Raw genomic sequence first — 18,414 nt, forward strand, 5'->3', positions numbered from 1 at the left:
ACAAGGATAAAACTTTAAATGTTTGATCATTTTTTATTAGAATTTCTATCCTTGTTTTTACTTCAGGGAATGGACTTGGGATCCGTGTTGTAGGTGGTAAAGAGATTCCGGGCAGCCGTGGTGACATTGGAGCCTACATTGCCAAGGTTATGCCTGGTAGCGTGGCTGAACAAACGGGAAAGATTGCTGAGGGTAAGAAGAGAAAGAAACTTAAGGCCTGAGTCTAAGCATCAAACCAAGACAAATTTTAGAGCTCGTCAGCTGGATAATGTGTCAGTATCAGGTTTTGCCTGGCCTTTGCATGCAAGTACGCACTGTCACCGAGCCTCTGAAAAGAAAGAACAACAGTGCTTAACTCTTTAACAATTACCTTTAAAAATGTGCTTCATTTGTTATGTTTCTAAAATATCTTGAACCCTAAAGATTTATACCTGCAAGATTTGTCACTATAAAAGTGTTTTCAAAATAATCTTAATAACCAATGCTAGCAAAGGAAACAAACCTTCAGAATACTACAGAGATTTAGTAACAGAAAATTTGACAGTAGTGCAAAATTGGTTTTCTTCCAATATGGCAGTTTTGAAATATATTGTTCCTGTCAAAAGATATTTTAAAGACAAAATTAGAAACAAAAATTCAAAGTAGCACATTTTTCAATCAAGTCTCTCTCTACATCAAACAAAGCTGAAAAAAAAAGTTTCAAAAAGCAGAAAAAATTTGCAATTAAATATGCTCTTGTCTATGGCACAGATAAACAAAAAAAAGTCTAACTATCAGTATTGTTGTCTAAAGTTGCCAAAATGTATTGCAGTTTTTACAAGGACAAGATTTGCTCTCTCTTGAGAACTGTAGGATATGCTGAAAATAAGAAGCACAAGATACATTGAACAGTTAATACTCTTATGGTGAGCAAAGCTAACATAACACGCCTTTGTGAGAAACAAGACTTTGATAAAATGGGTGAACATCAGCAATAATCCATCTCTCCTGACAGCTGTAATGATGTTTTACTCAACCGTGTACTGGGCAGCACATTCAGACTGTAGTCAGCTTTACAATGTTTAGATGTTAGAATGTGTTCTTCAACTTATCAAAGTAACAACATAAGATCTTGTTAACACATACACTTGATATAATTTTCTCAGATTTTTTTTATAAATTTATATAGAATTTAATTGTTTAGTTTGTGTTTTGAGTATGTTTATGCTTGGAAAAGCATAGAAATAAGTAGAATATGGTGTTATGTTTTAAACTTTATGTTAATTTTCCTTCTTTGAATCCGCTTGGCTGTTAAGAATAATGCTGTATGCCATAATGGTAGATTAACAAAATGTTGAAAATGTGTTTTTCAATTTTTCAGCTAGTTGTTATGCTTGGTATCATAGCAAGAGCTCTGAAAGTAAACCAATGACAGTATTAGCAGAAACTGTAGTAATGTTGGTGCAGCTGTTTGATGGACAACAGTTTCTGTTGTCAAACATGAACTGTGCAGAAGTGCAATATCACTAACATGTACCAGGTAACACAGGAACCAACTAAGCAGGAAGAGGCAGCACAAACATAAACTTCATTGTTATACTTGTTATACAAGCTGGAACAGAGAAACTTAAAGCATGAAAAAGCAACGTATACCTTTAAACATATACTAAGACAGATAATCATCTGGCAGTGGACAGAAATAATTAAAGAACCCAATGGCTGACAAGGGTAATTAACAACTAAATTGAAAGAGCATGGAATCAGCGAATTAAACACAGATGAGTAGGCAAAACAAGAAGGGGTAAAGCCTATCCCAGCAGTCAACAAGCGAGAAACAGTGTACACCCTAGACAGGTCGTCAGTCCTTTGCAGGGCCAACACAGAGACATTTGAGACAAATAATCATAACTTACACTCACTCCTCAGGTCAGCTTAGAGTCTCCAATTAACCTAACATGCATGTTTTTTGGATTGTGGAAGGAAACCGGAGTACCCAGTGAAAACCTTTGCATGCACAAAGAGAACACAGGAAGCTGACATTCAAAACAACAATCTTTTTGCTGTGGGGTGACAATGCCAATTGTTACATTTCAATTCAGCCCAAAGAAAACCAGAATAGAAAACACAAGTCATATTATACTATATTTTAAAGCAATTTTTAAACAACTAATTTTCTTTAATCAAGTCACATCTACAGTATAATATGATGTTTTGGTAAGGGTTAGGTTTACACATTCAAGCAGTTTGGATGCATGAATTTGATAAAACAAAGAGTAAAAATGCAAAATGTAAAGCATTTTTGAAACAAAAACAAAATATATTGCTTACCTCGTCAGTGTCCAGTGCCCCCACCCCCACCCCCCTGCAATTATAAAACACTGACTGAAGTAAATAGGTTAATGAATACTGGTTGTTTCTTCTCTAGAAGGGACAACAACTTTATATTGATTAAGCTGAAGGTGTACAACTCTTTCATAAAAAAGTGCTTCCACATTAGTTTTTTATGTTACCTCTTCTATTATATATATTTTTTTGAAAAATGCAACAACAGATTGTTCTAAAGTAGTTTAACAGGTCTGTTTCCATTGGCAGAATATTTGCTTCACCTAATACATTAAACATGTAAACATAAACATGCATAATAAACTTTAAGCATCTGGTAATTTCATTGCAGTAAATACTTTCAGTAGGCGTTTTTACATAAATCTCATTTTCAGACGAAGATGATGCAGTTGTATAGCCTACATGTGCTGGTTTGTCATGTTTTCTTCCCAGGCACATCATGTACAAACATAGAAAACTCCTCCCCACATTAGTAGGCTGTGTTAGTCATTAGACTATATTTAGCATCTTTATGGACACACAAATACACAAAGGACAGCATAGACACAATGAACAAGCCTTTGAATATTCCTGTATAATTAGTATTTTTATTCATTACTCCTGAAAAAATTGATTTTCTAGGGATTTTGGATGCAACAAAAATGAAGGTCTGAAGACTGGTGGCAGTTTACTGACAAGAAAAATGAGGGACACAACTAGTCTTGTTGTAATGCAGTTTCTCGCTAAGAAAACCTGGATCCAGATTTTAGATGAAAGTTATTTTGAAGCCTGCTACATACTGCAGGATAATCAGGCTGCCCACATGCCAACTGGACTCTTTCACAGCAGAAGCCCTCCTCACAACAGTGGCCACCACAAAAAAACTGCTTAGGAATTGCTCAAAGAACATAAAGGTTGCAATGGGTTCAATTGGGCCTCAGAACTCCTCAGTTATCAGTCTGATAGTGTCTGATATCATCTTGGAAGAAAGTCCAATCCACAGAGAGCCCATTCTGCAACTCAGAGTGTGCAAAGGATCTGTTGCTGTCATCATGGTGCCAAACACACCAGGGTCACTATAGAGAAACGTTCCAAACTGATTTATGTTTCATAACCAAAGGCTAATGCAAATTGTGTAGTAACACTGCTTTGTATCTTTTGCCTGATCACAGGAATGCAAGTGTTGGAGTGGAATGGAGTCCCTCTAACAGGAAAGACTTATGAAGAAGTGCAGTGCATTGTGGGTCAGCCATGTGCAGAGGCGGAGCTCTGTGTGAGACTGTGAGTAACATCTGTCATCATTTACATCTCTGTCTCCCTGAAACTTCTACATATTTTGTAGCAATAATGCTTCTTTGCACCTGTTCTCTCCTCCCTACTTTTTCTCCCATGAGTTCCACACCCCCTTTCATCATCCCAATAGCCCTCTGTGACCTATTATTGCTAAAATAAACTGGTTGTAATTCCATTATAAATTCATCATACTTTTTGTTTGGATTTAAACAGTGACCTTAACATGTTGTCTGACCCTGAGCGCCCACAAATTCTGGAGCACCATATCCAGCTTAAGGCTGGTATGTACAAAAATGTAATTAGTTTGTCTGCATGCATGTATCTGTGCACTTATTTTTAACAATATGATTTATTTTACATGTTTGTGGCAGTAGGTGGGCAGCGCTCCCCTGGTGTGGATCCTAAACAGTTAGCTGCAGAGCTGCAAAAAGTGTCCGAGCAGCAAGGCCCCGACATAGCTGGGACAGGACCAGGGGGCTTGGGGATCCTCTCTGCATTGGAACGTTCCGCCCTCCTTCACTCAGGCACTGGTTCAGCGGGCTCCAGTGGGGTCCCAAGCCCTGGCCAGCAAACATCCCCTGCCATCAACAAGAAACAGAAAGTAAATTAATTTAACTCATTTAGTTCATTCTTTACTTTCAGACATTCTATCCACACCAGCAGAGATGAGTTGAGTTTTAAACCGGCGCCTGATGAGTCTAGTGCGAATTACTATGCACCTTTGCTCCTGTAATTTGATTTGTGGTTCATTCTACAACCCTGACGAAGGCTGCATGTGAAGGTCAAACGGTGTTCATCAGAAAGTGAATGAACAGTTAGAGCAAGAAAATGGCTCACTGTAGTGCATGGCCCTGGAAGTGAGTGTCATTTGTCAATGAAATGAACATCTGCTTCTTATTTTTTTAAATACAACACATAAAATATGAATAAAATGGAAATAAAGTCTGTGTTTTTGATAGATTATCTAACCTGAAGCAGATATTTTCCTAAAATAATGTCTCAGTAAATCAAATAACCGATTTTACTTCCTAAAATTCACTGGAGGATTTTTCTAGTAAATTATACTGTTAAAAAATCTTGCCATTTTCTCTCCCACAACAACAGTGTGCTGATCATTGTACTACAAACTAATTCAATGTCTGCTGTTTAATTTTCCTTGTGGCCCAAGTCAGGATTTGTAAATCTCACAAAAAATAAGTTTGTTAATATCTTTTTTCGCACACGCTCATAGTGCTTTTTCTGTTCTTTTAGCCAGCAGAGATGACAAAAATACCTCATCCCATCACAGGAGAAATTCAGGTAAAAAAAACAAAACAATATAAAACCAAATACCGTGTGTGTTTCTTACATTTGGCTGCAACAAAATAAACATGTATTCCTGTAGTCTATTTTCCCTAACTGTGCCTTCTCTTTAATCTTTTTCCCCACAGCTCCAGATAAACTATGACAGAAGCTTAGGAAACTTGATTGTACATGTCCTGCAGGCAAGGAACCTGGCACCACGAGACAACGATGGTTATTCTGACCCTTTTGTGAAGGTCTACCTTTTACCAGGGAGAGGGTGAGCTCTGAGTGTGTTTTAGAGCCCACTGATGTCTTGTCTGTCTTTGCCTTTCTGCTTCTGTGCCTGTCTTGTTTTTTGTCCCCCAAGTTTTTATGACTTTGTATGAACCCTGCTGTTTAACACTCACTAACCCCTTCATCTTGTTTCAGAGAATGACAGAGGACATGGTGATAAGGGCAGTTTTTCACATTGTAATCTGGTTCAGTTTGAATCTGCTTTGTTTGGATTTAAAAACCTCCAAGAGGATTCTTTGTCAAGCTTCTCTATAAGAATGCACCAAATTAGCAACATTTGCTCAAAATCTTTCCTATTATGTTTAGTTTTGACTAAGCTAAATATTTTTAGTGCATATTCCTCAATGTTTCAGACTTCCGCCTCTTATCCCTGTCTGCTCTACTCTCTTACCGAGAGCCTGTGAATAGCAAGAGAAAAGATCGATAGAGCCTTTATCTGCTCTGTAACAATATCTGTTCTTAGATAATGACTCCATCAGGTCTGTTTATGAGATTATGCTCCCTCTCAACCTACATGCAGCACAGGTTAGAAATAAAAGCTCATTGGGAGTACTTTTGATCCTCTGCTTCATTCATTGGGTTTTTTTTAATGAATTTAATTGATTTTAGCAAGAAAGTGCTCAAACAAGGTGCCTAAACAACTGATGTATCGTTAGACTTGTCACACATCTTTGAGTGAGTGATCAATGAGTAATACATCTCTCTGAGAATATTGATTGCCTCACCTTTCTATCCTTAACTGCCGTTTTTTAGCGCTCTGGGCTTCTCTGACTGTTTTTCTTTGTATTTTTTTTTCTTTCTTGTTTGTGTGATCTGCCCTCCTCTTCCTCTTCTGGACTCCCTCAGCCAAGTCATGGTTGTCCAGAATGCAAGGTAGCGTGGTGCTGATCTTTGCTTTCAGTTGACTCTTTTATTTTTATTTTGCTTTCAAACCACGTGACTGAACAATTCTTCATCCTTTTGTTGTGGCCTTTGTTGTTTGTCTAATTTATTTCAGTGGACGTGAGAACACGTGTGTCATTGCAGTCTTTCAACTCCGTACTTTGAACACACTTCACCTTCTATCTTTGAGTTAGTTTTCCATTTTGTAAGAGCATAGTCAAAACAAGCTATAAATGAAACACGCTTTGTTTATGTTTTTACATTTAGATAGAAACCATTTTACAAGCATCCACAAACTTGGTTCATTTACTCTGTTTATTTCAGTCTGTGCATATTTACTGTGGGTTCAGGCTGAGAAAAGGTGTCTAGCTATTCATCTTAATGTTTTACTGATGACCTTTCATGCTAAATGTACTAAATTATCAGTGCTGATAACAAGAGAAGAACCAAGTATGCGCAGAGGACCTTAAACCCAGAATGGAACCAGACTGTCATCTACAAGAACATTCATCTGGAACAGGTACTGTGCAAACACTCACATACTGTGTATGTCCTCACACAGTCTTCTCTGAGTCTTTACATTCTTTACATGCAACAATGTGCAATGTTGATGTATTAACATGTTTTGCATTTAGCTAAGATTCAGTTGTCATGCCATTACCACAAGACTGTCTTCAGGATATGTAACTGTTTAAAAACACTACTGAAACTCAACTTAACAATTAACATTTCTGCTCTAACACTGTCTCAGAAGTCATTTGATCAGAGCAAATAAAATCAAGTTATTAGTAGTCAGGTACATGTGTGTTTATTGCTGTGCAAATGTTTCAGGATATATCATTATGTGGATTTACTTATCTCTAAGACTAAACACATGACCTGCTTAAATCACTAAATGGGACATTTTTGATAAGTTTACTTTACACTATTTATACCATACATGTACACATCACAGAATCAGTCATACACATAAACACACTGTGTTGTTTCACATGCATGCATGTAAAAATGTGTGACTCTCTGTTCTCTCCTCCGCTCTCCATTCAGTTGAAGAAGAAGACACTGGAGGTAACAGTGTGGGACTATGACAGATCTTCCTCCAATGACTTTCTTGGAGAAGTGAGTGCTTCTAGATACTGAATTTCATGTCTCCAAATCTCAAATAAATGAACTTTTTTGAAAACATGTTTCTTTATTCAACTTTTTTTTTCTTGAAGGACTAAAATGTTAATCTTTATATTCTTTTTTCTACAAGCTTTTAAAACATGTTTTACTTGATGTTTTTAAATTGAAAAAGTCAAGAGCAGACTTATTCATCATTCCAAGTTAATGCAAGTCCAGTGATATCAGCATTTATACAAACTTTGTCTACCTGATACGGTGATCAGTAGGAGATAAGAAAACCTAATCACAAAACCCTAAGGCATCCAAGAAAAAGAACAAAGGGTGAATTTAAAAAAGATAAGTAAATAAATAATCAAAGCAAAAGGTGCTGCAGTCCTGAAATTAGAGACTGCAATAATAATGGTAAAACAATCAACTGATCTAAAATGAAAGAGAAATTTTACTAAACTTACAGTGAGTGAAGGAGTCACAGATACCAGATGGATTTGGTAGTTAGGAAGTGGGGCCTGGGCTTTGTTTGAATTATTTGCTCATTCACAATACAATTAGCTGTATAGGGAGTCAGCCGTTTTTCTGTTGCATTTCAAAATTTCATTTTTATCCTTCATCAAATGTATAGTACAATACAAATATGGCCATGTGGCTAAGCTATTAGTGTGTATAAAAGTCGCACACTATGACATTCAAACTTACCATTGTGCATTGCACCCTGAAGCCAGCAGCCACGGAGCTAATGGAGCTTGCTGACAGCAGTGTCAACAGCTTGTTACTGTGATTTTCTTACCCTTTGAGATGTGAGAGCACAGTTACACCACAGATAATCATTTGTGAAGTGGATCAGCTCCCCACCTGTCTAAGCCAAAAGATTTAGTTACATACACATAATAAATAAGCCGGAACTATAGCTGAAATCTTTTTTGCCTAAATAATAAAATCCATGTAGCTTTTTAAAATATGTGCAACTCAAACTACAACAACTGTGGTTCTAAAATATGTTTATTCACAAATTTGATTTTGAAATATTTAGATGTTTTCTTAGTGGGTAAAATAAAAGCTGATATGCAAGATATTGCATTGAGTTAATAAAAAGTACTCAACAAAATGTGCATTAAAGTAGAGTATTTTCTTTTTATTGTTTTAGAGTAGCTGTTAAAGAAAAAAATGGTCTAATTTCTTACATAATGTTGTTCATGTGTTTTTGATGTTATAGGGCCTATTAAAAGAATCACTGAAGCTCCTTTTCTTAGCATTTTAGAGAATTTAACCAGCTATTTTCATGGCTGTTTTATATTCATGGGTCCTTTCACTCAGTTATGGAAAAAAAAAACAGTCTTTGTGCAGACCCCACGGGTGTAGAAAGAATAAGATAGAAATAAGTCAATTCAAATACAGAATTTGAAACTACAAAAACAAGGAGGTTATAAGAAAGCAAACAAACAAAAAATTGGTGGGAAGTAATTTGAGGAATCTACAAAACAAGATTAACACTGACTAAAAGAAACAAAGACTTAACTAAAGCCCAAAGATCATAACACTATTGGTTGAATCACAGTTTTAGAGTTGTAGGTAATCATTTTGCTTCTTCTTGTTGTCCCTTTTTGTGTGAAATGTCTCAGGTTCTGATTAACTTGTCAAACACCACCCAGTTGGACAACACTCCTCGCTGGCTGCCTTTGAAAGAGCAGAGTGAAAGTATCGAACACAGCAGAGTTCACCACGCTACACAAGCACCACCAGGTTCTGGGCCAGGTCAGGGCCATGGTCAGGGTCATGGCCAGGGTCACATATATGGGTCTGGACAGGGGCATGGAATGAGTCTGGGTCAAGCACCAGGTCAGGGAGATGAGAGCCATGATTCACCTAAAAACTCTGTGATCAAGAGCCGAAGCCATGGAATCTTCCCTGACCCAGCCAAAGGTAAAATATTGACCTCACTGATGTATTTTCAACTCATCTTCATTTTCTGTCATTTTTATCTGTTCATCTTGTGTCTGTGAATTGCTTGAACCATGAGACTGACATGAATACTCTTGGCAGGTTTCCCCAATACTGTTTTATACTGTTAATGCAATGAAACTGTCATTACAAACTTGGTGCTTTGCATGGCTAAAGTAGGCCTGATTGAAAATTGAATATATTAGTTATACTTGACCCAGTTTGGGCTGTTTATACATACAGCTTTTTTTCCCCAGACATGCAAACTCTGCCTTTGGAAAAGTCACACAGCAGTCCTGGCAGCTCCAAGTCTTCGTCTGATGGCCAGCTGCGCTCCCATGGCCCCTCCCGGAGTCAAAGCAAGAGCAGTGTCACTCAAGCCCATCTTGAGGATGCTGGGATAGCCATTGCTGCTGCAGAGGCTGCCGTGCAACAATCCCGCCTGCAACCAAGTAAATCCTTCCCCTACCCATGACATGCTTCCTGTGACATGCCTCCTTTGCCCCAGTGCATGCAAGTTTTGTTGGGATTAAAAACCTGAAGTGGAAGTGCATTAACCTCCTTTGCAGCTTACCTTTAAATTTTGCCCACAACATGATTTGTATAGCTCTTTAATCGTATTCTAATAATTATTCATCCAAATTAAAACTACTATAATGAAATTCAAAAACAAAAGAAGTTAAATGAAACATAAAAAGTTCAAATTTTTACTGCTAATTATTTATTTTCTTCAGTTTTATTTAACATTCTATGGCACAACCAGTGTTTAAAACAGTTCAAAACATATTTGTCATTTTTCACTAACTGTTGTTTGTATTTTTTAAATATCACGTAAAATAATGGATGACTGTGCAGTTACTACCACAGCAAAAGAGCAAAGCAACACACAGTAAAAGTAAAAATAAAGAGTAAATAATATAAATTAATATAATAAGCCCCTAAAATACTGGTTCAAACCCCTCTGTTTCTGCAAGAAGTCTGCATGTGCAAATCCCGAGAACATGGTTTCTACAGAGCCCCAGTGTGGAGATGTTTAACCTCACGGTAGAAACCAATGGCTTTCCCTCACATGTTGTCTATTTTACTATGTTAACATAATTAAAACATCATCCATTAATATTCCCGCATAAATCTTAGTTTGATTTCCTTTAAATAAAAAAACAATTTGCAATGCTTTTCTGAGATAATTTGATAAAGCTATTCAAGCATGCAGTAACAGACTTCCTTGCTCCTGGCTACAGAGTACTCTATAGTACTACAGTACTGCTGTCTATATGCATGTGTCATATGAATGAACCCTACAAAATGTCACAAAAAACTCACACACACACACACCTAGGTACACTCAGGTATGGAACACAGTCTCCCCACCCTGCCCAGGCCTTTCCCATTCCTGCTGCCTTAAGCAAAAGGGACATAAATGTGAGAGTGACCAAGTCAAACCAGGACACGCAGAAACAGCAAGAGGTTTCAAAAGTCAACAGGAGTCTCAATCTGCACTCTGCACTGAGAGCAAAGCTTTCGGCTAACCATGAAAGGAGCAGAGCTTTCAAGTGAAGGTGAGACAACATAGGAAAAATGTATTCCATAAATACATTCATACAGTATGCATAACAAAGTGCCATAAACTAAAACCTTAAAACACTTGAATAAAACAAGTCCAATAGAAAACTGTGCTGATAATGTTGCAAATAATTACAGCCATTTTGCGTTTAGCAATCTCCATGTAGGCCTAAGTCTGTTAATGTTTTATTCTAGTATTTTTTACTTCAGGGTTGTTGAAAATATAAAAAAAAAATTCTCATATTTCTGCCATACTGTATAACAAAAACAGCAACAAGCACGGTTTGAGAACAAATAGTAAAATCAGATAATAAACATTCATATTATCTTATGCTACGTATTTGTTTTATTATTATTTGTTAGCTTTGAAGATTTCTAATGCAGATTACCACTGTGTATTGAGTAAGGTTGCTTACTCACTATACAGTTAAATACAATTAAATACTGTTATCTACACTGAAATGTAGCTTAAACTTTAATTGAGGATGAAAGTGTCTACTGGAGTGTTTTACTTGTTTGAAAGTGTGAAATGCTTTGTCATTGGAGATGCATTTAAATGATAGATAGACAGATGGACAGAAATACAAACTGACTAGCTGTCTGAGTGTCTGACTGATCCTCAGCCTCCCGGCATCCCACCTGTCTTTTCTCCCTCAGGACTGGGACACCGGCTGGCTGATGTCTCAGGGTCAGTGGTCCTGTCTGCTCCGAGCCTTGTTGGAGATGCCTATGGAGGTCTGGATGGGGATGAAGGGGTGGGCATTGGAGTGGACAGTGCCATTTTCCAAGTCCCACGCATGTAAGACCATTCATCTTAGCACACTGTACATCCAGCATCGCTTTAACAAAATCCCATAGTATTTCATTGATTTTGTAAATACAACAGTGCTGTTTGTTTCTTTTTTTTTCTTTTTTTACAGTGGTAAAGCTATTCCTAACGGTACAGACAAAAACCAACAAATCACCCCAGAAAATGAAGGCAAGTTCCAGTTCATTTTTGTCTTGATTATAGGCTGCCCCCTGCAGGGTAATATGTGTAATGGCACTTTCTACTACTCATTTACTCACATTTAAACAGTGTTTTCAAAATAAATTGTTGTGTCAAATGTTAAGTTAAGTAGTTATTGTCAAATTAACTCTGAGTAATGACTTGACGCATGGCTTGTCATTGTGGAAGTAAAGTAGTTGTCACACGATCTCACTCATTGTCATAACTATATCTGCATTTCATGTAGCTCATGTGTCATGATGCCTCCCCTCCATCTCCCATTTCGTCTTGTAACAAAGCGATCAGGGTCAATTAAGGCTATAGCCTGGTTATTGTTACACAGATGAGAGTCAGGAGGTCGTTTCCATGGTGCCTGACTGTCTCTTTTACCACGTTTCACTCAGCTTGTCTAGTAAAAGCTCTTATGTGTAATTAGCTGTAGAGACATGTCACAATTAATAAGACCTGTGTGAAACTTCAGAGATGTCCCCCGACCTGGTTTCATTCTTCTAAAGAGCTTAAGTTTGGTGATTTGAAATTGTTAAATTATTCAAAGTGGCTTTAGTCACTGCAGGAGTACATACTGTACTTTAAGGTGCAACTGGAAGACTCCACCTGCAGTTACCAACTGCAAGGTTTAGATGGAGATATAAAAAAATGAAGGTCACAAACATCACTTTTTTCTCTTTATTTTTATTATTAGGTGTTAAAACACAAGTAATAGGGGAAATCAAGGTTGCTCTCAAGAAAGAGGTGAAGACAGAGGGGGATCAGCTGGTTTTGGAAATTCTTCAGTGCAGAAATATCACTTACAAGTTCAAAACCCCGGACCACCTGCCAGGTCAGGAAATTTTGCATTTGTGTGCATGAATATCTGAATGCATATATGTAATGTTTGTCAGTATGGACGTGAAATTGTGTTGTTACGATACATTCAGTCACGTCATCTTACATTATGTGGTGTTGCAATTAAATTGGATGCATTTCTGCTTACACTCTTGCAATTTACCAGACCTGTATGTGAAGCTGTATGTGGTGAACGTGGCTACTCAGAAAAGGATCATCAAGAAGAAGACCAGAGTTTGCCGCCATGACAGAGAGCCTTCTTTTAATGAGACCTTCAGATTCCCTCTCAATCCAACAGGACATTCTATACAGGTTTGCACGGTTACATTCTACATCAAAATTATTCATGAGAAGAAAATATATTTAGTTTTGAGATTTAGTTTTCATCTACAAAGATCAGGATTTTTTTAATCAGCATCATTATTACACAAGGTCAACCAAGATGTTAGTGAAAGACAAATACTGTGTGAATTATAGCAACGTCCAATGTCAAACTTCCAAACTTAAACTTTGTCATATTATAAAAATTGAACCACATTTTTATTTCCATGTACATGAGAAAGTAGAAAATTCAAGAAAACAAATGAGAGTAATTTACACAACTAATAAACTCTATGAGACATTGTTGTGCACAATAAAATGACAAATGTGGTTGTTTGCTTTTTTTAAATGTTATTTTTCATATTTCCTTCCAGCTTTTCTTGGTGTCTAACGGTGGGAAGTTTGTGAAGAAGACCTTGATAGGGGAGGCTTACATCTGGCTTGACAAAGTGGACATGAGGAAGAGAGTGGTCAGCTGGCACAAGCTGTTTGCCAGTCCCAACCAGACGATTCCTTGAGCCCCGAAACAAAAAGATGCAGTTTCAGCAGACCGGTAAAAGTGAATGCAGAGATATTATCTGACAAAAGAAGATAAAAAAAAGAACAGACAAAAAAAAAGATAATGTATTTTGTTTATGGAGTTTTTAAGTTGTTAAAAAAAGAAATAATATGAGAATAACATTGCATGTTTATCAGTCTAACACTGCCAACATACATATTCACCTCCTCCCTTGTCGATTCTCTGCAAACTACAGACTGCTTGAATGCAAGCATGCAAACACCAAGGCAGGTACTGAGAGGTACTCTACAGCAATATGGTTTAAGGGCAGTTATGTTTTCCCTTATCATGGCTCAAGTTCTACAAACCACATGGGACATTGTTGTTTTGATGCTGCACAACTGAGCATACATATTTTTCAGAGGGAAAGATAAAAAGAAGAGAATCATTAACAGAAACATGCCATTTTTATGACAGCCACTGTTGTAAAGTGTGTGGACATTCGTGGATTTGGTATATAAAAAGGACAAAGGAATGCGTAATAATTCTCATATGATAGACTTTCCATTCATATATTACTATAAAACATTACAAAGCCTAAGTAGAACTCAGTCAGACTGTTGACCTTTGCAATGGGATGAAGATTAAATGTACAGCAGATATCCCACATGCAGATTACAGAGCATATCAAAGAATTGTACAGTGTGATATTTGTAAAACAAAAATATAGCTTATGCAGAATATATCTAGAGTATCAGATTTGTTCTCTTGTTATAAGATTATATATGAGATGATGCGGACTAAAGTTCTTGCTAGTTTAAGGCTGTGGGTGGCGCACTGACAATCCAGTAAGCAGTCCTTATAACTGTTAAGGGAATGTGGACCTATGTGAGCTCAAGGTTGGTCATTATCACGTTCAGTAGCTCCTTCAGTTCTCTGATCACATGTGCAATTCAAACAAGTTGTGTCAAAACCAAAGGTGGATCTGCAGCATTGATTAATGACAGGTCTGCTTTGTGTGTTTTAGTGAATCCCTTTGATTTTAGTTTGACTGTGGAAATCGTTTCAAAATGGAGATTAAAAAAAAATAATATTAGTCAAACGTCGAGGTTCTTCTGTGTCTCTGTGAAAACACTAAACAGTTTTGTGTCAGTGACTCCTGTTAAACACAGTGAACCAGCATCTTTCACTGCCTGTGATCAAAATATTCTCTCAGGCCCACGAGTTCAGCCATTGTGATGGTCAGAAGAACACATGGGGGCCATGTCTCAATATTAATGTGTATGCAAGGAGACCCATGTTCATGTATTTGTTCATGTTCATCTGTCAGTGTTTTGCCACCGTACCAACAAAATTTAAAAAGAAAAAAGAGAAGAAAAAAACTGCTCAGAACTTCTGTCAGCATATTTAGGCATAAAACAGGGCTGATGCAACTTTTAAGAAACAACACTCAAAGAGCAAGATGTCACCTATACAACTAAGTATAGTGCAGAAGGGACCATTTTAAAACATTGTTAATTATTTAGCTGTGCCAACTTTTTATTCATTTTTAAAATACTTACTTGTTTTACTTTCATTTTGTACATTTTATCCCATATGAATTGGTTCTTTTGAGGTAATTCTATGCAACATAAGTATTTGAATGCATTTGTGTTAAAATTAAATGTTTGGTCAGTGAACATAATGTCTTAAAACGTCTTAGAAAAAAAAGTAACCATGATTTGTACACTGGTGAGAGAAAATATCTTAATTTTTTACTTATTTTAATATATATTGATGTTAACAAATGTTAACATCTACATAGATCTTGTGCACTTTATTAGAATGTTTATTTTGTCGTCTGATTTTAACTGTCACATGCAAGGGTACATGTTTTTGTGTTTCTGCACTAAATTGAACTGAGTCATGGTGTACATGATGGTGGCAGAAAATAATAAATTGTGGTGTGCATTTTGTATCTTTGTGGCAAAAGATGAAAAAGTATACAAACATGTTGCTGTTCCTTAAAAGCAATGCACAATCTCCAGTGAAATCACCCTCAACTTCTTCACGCTCATAGTGTACTTATCAGTCCGTGTAAACAGTGCAGTAAGTCAGACATTGTCTTATTGCAATGTCATGACTGTTTAACCTCTCGTGTTTCATTAGTCTTACTTCAAACTAAAAACTGTTTGTTCCGATCAGCTGTTGCCTCTGATTGTGAAACCATTCATTTGTTGTTGTACTGAGGGGTGTGAATGTGACTCAAGTTGTCTGACACATGTACATAAAGTGTTTATTTTCTACAATGATTGAATGTTTATATTGTCCGAGATTTGAGCATGTGAGTGTTAAAAAAAAAATCACAAAAGACTTATACCTGTACAGCAATGGGTGTCAATAGTTGTACAAGGGGAGATTTATCAAAACATGTGCTGTCAACCAATGACTATTTGTGCAATTATGTCTTCTAACCTGCAGAAACAACTCATAGGGAAAAAAATAACTTCAGTAGTTGTCTAAAAGTTTTTGTTTTGAATGTTGCATGTTTTGTTGATGGTTCGTCTGTATATTTTGCCCACAGATTATGTTTCAAAAGAGAGAGAATATGTATAGATTTATCTGTATGCTAAGAGTAAAGAGATATGCTTGTACAATTGTCTCGTTTTTCACTCAGTGTAAAAAGAGAGCATATGATGTTATGGTTTTGTGATTGTACACAGGATGTGTTGAGATATGCAAATTGTGCTGTAAAAAATATCAAAGTTTCCCTTGAATCAAAAGAATAAATATTAAGAGCTATATTGCATATCCCAAACTGGGCTTTGTTGAGTTTTATGTTGTGAAAAAAAAGACTTTTTTTTTTTTATAGAACTTATGCTACCAAATAATACTATCATCCATCCAAGTAGCTGCTTTGCAGCTTTTTTACTTTTTTACTTTTAGAGGGTTTTTTTTTTTTTATATCAATCACTGATTTGTCAGGGAGGAGTAAATTTTGATATTACTTTCAACTTTATTTTTTCTGTATATACTGATTTTCCTTTAGAAATAGCCAGTTGACAATCAACAATTAATCCAGCTGTAGTAAATGAACAGTTGTAGATACTATAACTCTAATCTTTGGTTTTCCTGATTGTCCGTTTAAATTTTTCATTATCAAGGGGAAATCATTGTCCACACAACATCCTATGAAGTCATAACTCAACAAGAAAACAAATGATCTGCTGCTTTTATCTTTTTTTGATTTACTGAGAAAAGAGACAAAGGATTTTTCTTTAGGGTATAGAAAAATTTTCACTTTTCACAGACGCGATGATTTAATTAGCTGTGATTTGACGACATGACCACTATGTGGCAGCACTGACCTAAACATCCAACTAAAACTAATCTGATTCATGAGACTAGAGAAAAGTTTCCTTTGTATACTTTTAGTGTCCCATCTTTAATAATGACATTAATAATAACTCTAGTAGGTGTTGTGAGATATATGACCAAAATTCCAGCATTTGGTGCACTCTTTTTTTGGTGGTACTTCTAACTTCCTTCTGAGCCCTTCAGCACTGGCCTTTGTGCCTATACTTATCTCCATAACTATGATGTCTTATAGGATCTCACAACATCAGTGTAGTACAGAGGCAGATGATTGTCTGTTAGGCGGGTGAAAAGGATGCTTCATGATTACATTTGTCTTCCCTTTGGCCAGTTCCCATCCATTAGCAGCTTGCTCATCTGTGCTGCTAGGCATTATTAAAGTATCCCAGTAGGTTTGAATGATGCCAAGACCTAATCCAGGTTAGCTTTTCAAATTTAAGACTGTCTCAGATCATCATGATGGTCTTTGGTTCTTTTCTTTTCTTTCTTCAACTCTCAGATCCTATTAGCACTGAGTATTGGTTTTATGTCAGCGTTTCTTTTGAGCATTTTTAAGTCTCAGCCCAGTGTGTGTCTATTTTCATCTCACTCTGTCACTAATGGCAGAGATCATTCTGTATTCTCCTGCTTCATTAATGTACCTTTTCAGGAGCTGTGAGTCTTTGCTTGGTCGTGTTGTGTTTATAATGCATTACCTCAAGATGGCAGTATTTTCAGACAAAAACACCAGTCTTTACAGTAGGAGTAATGCTTGAAAAGTTGAGTTTTTAGACATTTATTTGCTCAGAATCAACATTAGTTTGAAGTTTGAAACAGTCTTTCACAGATCAACTCAAAAATGGTGTTTTCCAACAAATATCCATGTTGATAATGTTTATTCCTAATTTTAAAAAAAAGATAATGGATACACAACATACAAAAATAACATATCTTATTAAGTGAAATTTATTGTTTTATATTGTGTATAGTCATATGGGGGCTGCGGTGGCTTGGTGAACAGTGCTGCAATTTTGTAATCCTGAGGTTGCAGGTTTTGAGCCCAGGTTGTCAGGAAGGGCATCTGGCATAAAGCAATTGCCAAATTGTTAGTGTGAGTTTACTTGTTGTGGCAACCCCTGTAGAAGGCAAAAGCTGAAAGAACTTACTTTTTTATTGTTTATAGTCATATAGCGATGTGTTATAAGGAAAAGGCGGGGCTGATATCATAAACAGAAATACTGTATGCCATGAGGAGTTTTATTTTCATGAAAAGATGTGTAATGCAGGAATTAAGCTGACACACCTTTCTATTGAAGATGTAGTTTGAGAAGTTCACAATTATTAAAGAAACAATGAAAGGTATTAAATAAGGGTGTCTGCACAGGAGTCTTTCACTGTTCTGTTCTTACCACTCTGTCCATGTCTGTTACAGTATGTTCCTCCACTCAACACCTCCTCTCCAGATCTCACTGTTCACTTTTTCCTTCCCATCCTATCAGCAGGTGCATCTGTTTCTCTGCCATAGGAAAATGAGGTGTGAGAAAGGTGTGGAGGGAGGAAAGATGTGGAGTCAGGGAAGTGACAGGGAGCACGAGAACTGAGGAGAAACTGAGCGGCGATGAGCAGCGGTGCAGTACAGTTAGAGCAATGGATAGGTGGCAAGGGAGAGACAAAGAAAGAATGGGGGGGAGGGGGACTGGGTGAGAGGCCGAGAGAGATGGTGTGTGGTTGCCAAGCAACGATTGATAAC

The 18,414-nt window shown here is 36.8% G+C and overlaps 1 protein-coding gene across 7 annotated transcripts in view; it reads left to right on the forward strand.

Moving 5' to 3' along the window:
- The window catches only part of pclob (piccolo presynaptic cytomatrix protein b), a 61,335-nt gene extending 45,662 nt beyond the window's left edge, over window positions 1-15,673 (forward strand). For 4 of the 7 annotated variants that reach the window (XM_017405717.3, XM_017405719.3, XM_017405721.3 and 1 more), the window contains 16 exons: window positions 67-192; window positions 3,474-3,582; window positions 3,808-3,875; window positions 3,966-4,195; window positions 4,846-4,893; window positions 5,025-5,155; window positions 6,019-6,045; window positions 6,481-6,574; window positions 7,102-7,173; window positions 8,796-9,096; window positions 9,372-9,566; window positions 11,335-11,476; window positions 11,598-11,656; window positions 12,369-12,506; window positions 12,678-12,823; window positions 13,207-15,673. In XM_017405717.3, the coding sequence (XP_017261206.1) occupies window positions 67-192; window positions 3,474-3,582; window positions 3,808-3,875; window positions 3,966-4,195; window positions 4,846-4,893; window positions 5,025-5,155; window positions 6,019-6,045; window positions 6,481-6,574; window positions 7,102-7,173; window positions 8,796-9,096; window positions 9,372-9,566; window positions 11,335-11,476; window positions 11,598-11,656; window positions 12,369-12,506; window positions 12,678-12,823; window positions 13,207-13,350 (2,030 nt within the window). In that variant the 3' untranslated portion in view covers window positions 13,351-15,673. The remainder of the gene's footprint in view (window positions 1-66; window positions 193-3,473; window positions 3,583-3,807; window positions 3,876-3,965; window positions 4,196-4,845; window positions 4,894-5,024; window positions 5,156-6,018; window positions 6,046-6,480; window positions 6,575-7,101; window positions 7,174-8,795; window positions 9,097-9,371; window positions 9,567-11,334; window positions 11,477-11,597; window positions 11,657-12,368; window positions 12,507-12,677; window positions 12,824-13,206) is intronic. The other 3 variants (XM_017405718.3, XM_025003660.2, XM_017405720.3) reach the window with 2 other exon arrangements.
- Window positions 15,674-18,414: the final 2,741 nt, after the last annotated feature.

Source organism: Kryptolebias marmoratus, linkage group LG11 (assembly GCF_001649575.2).
Source record: "Kryptolebias marmoratus isolate JLee-2015 linkage group LG11, ASM164957v2, whole genome shotgun sequence".
Lineage (NCBI taxonomy): Eukaryota > Metazoa > Chordata > Actinopteri > Cyprinodontiformes > Rivulidae > Kryptolebias > Kryptolebias marmoratus.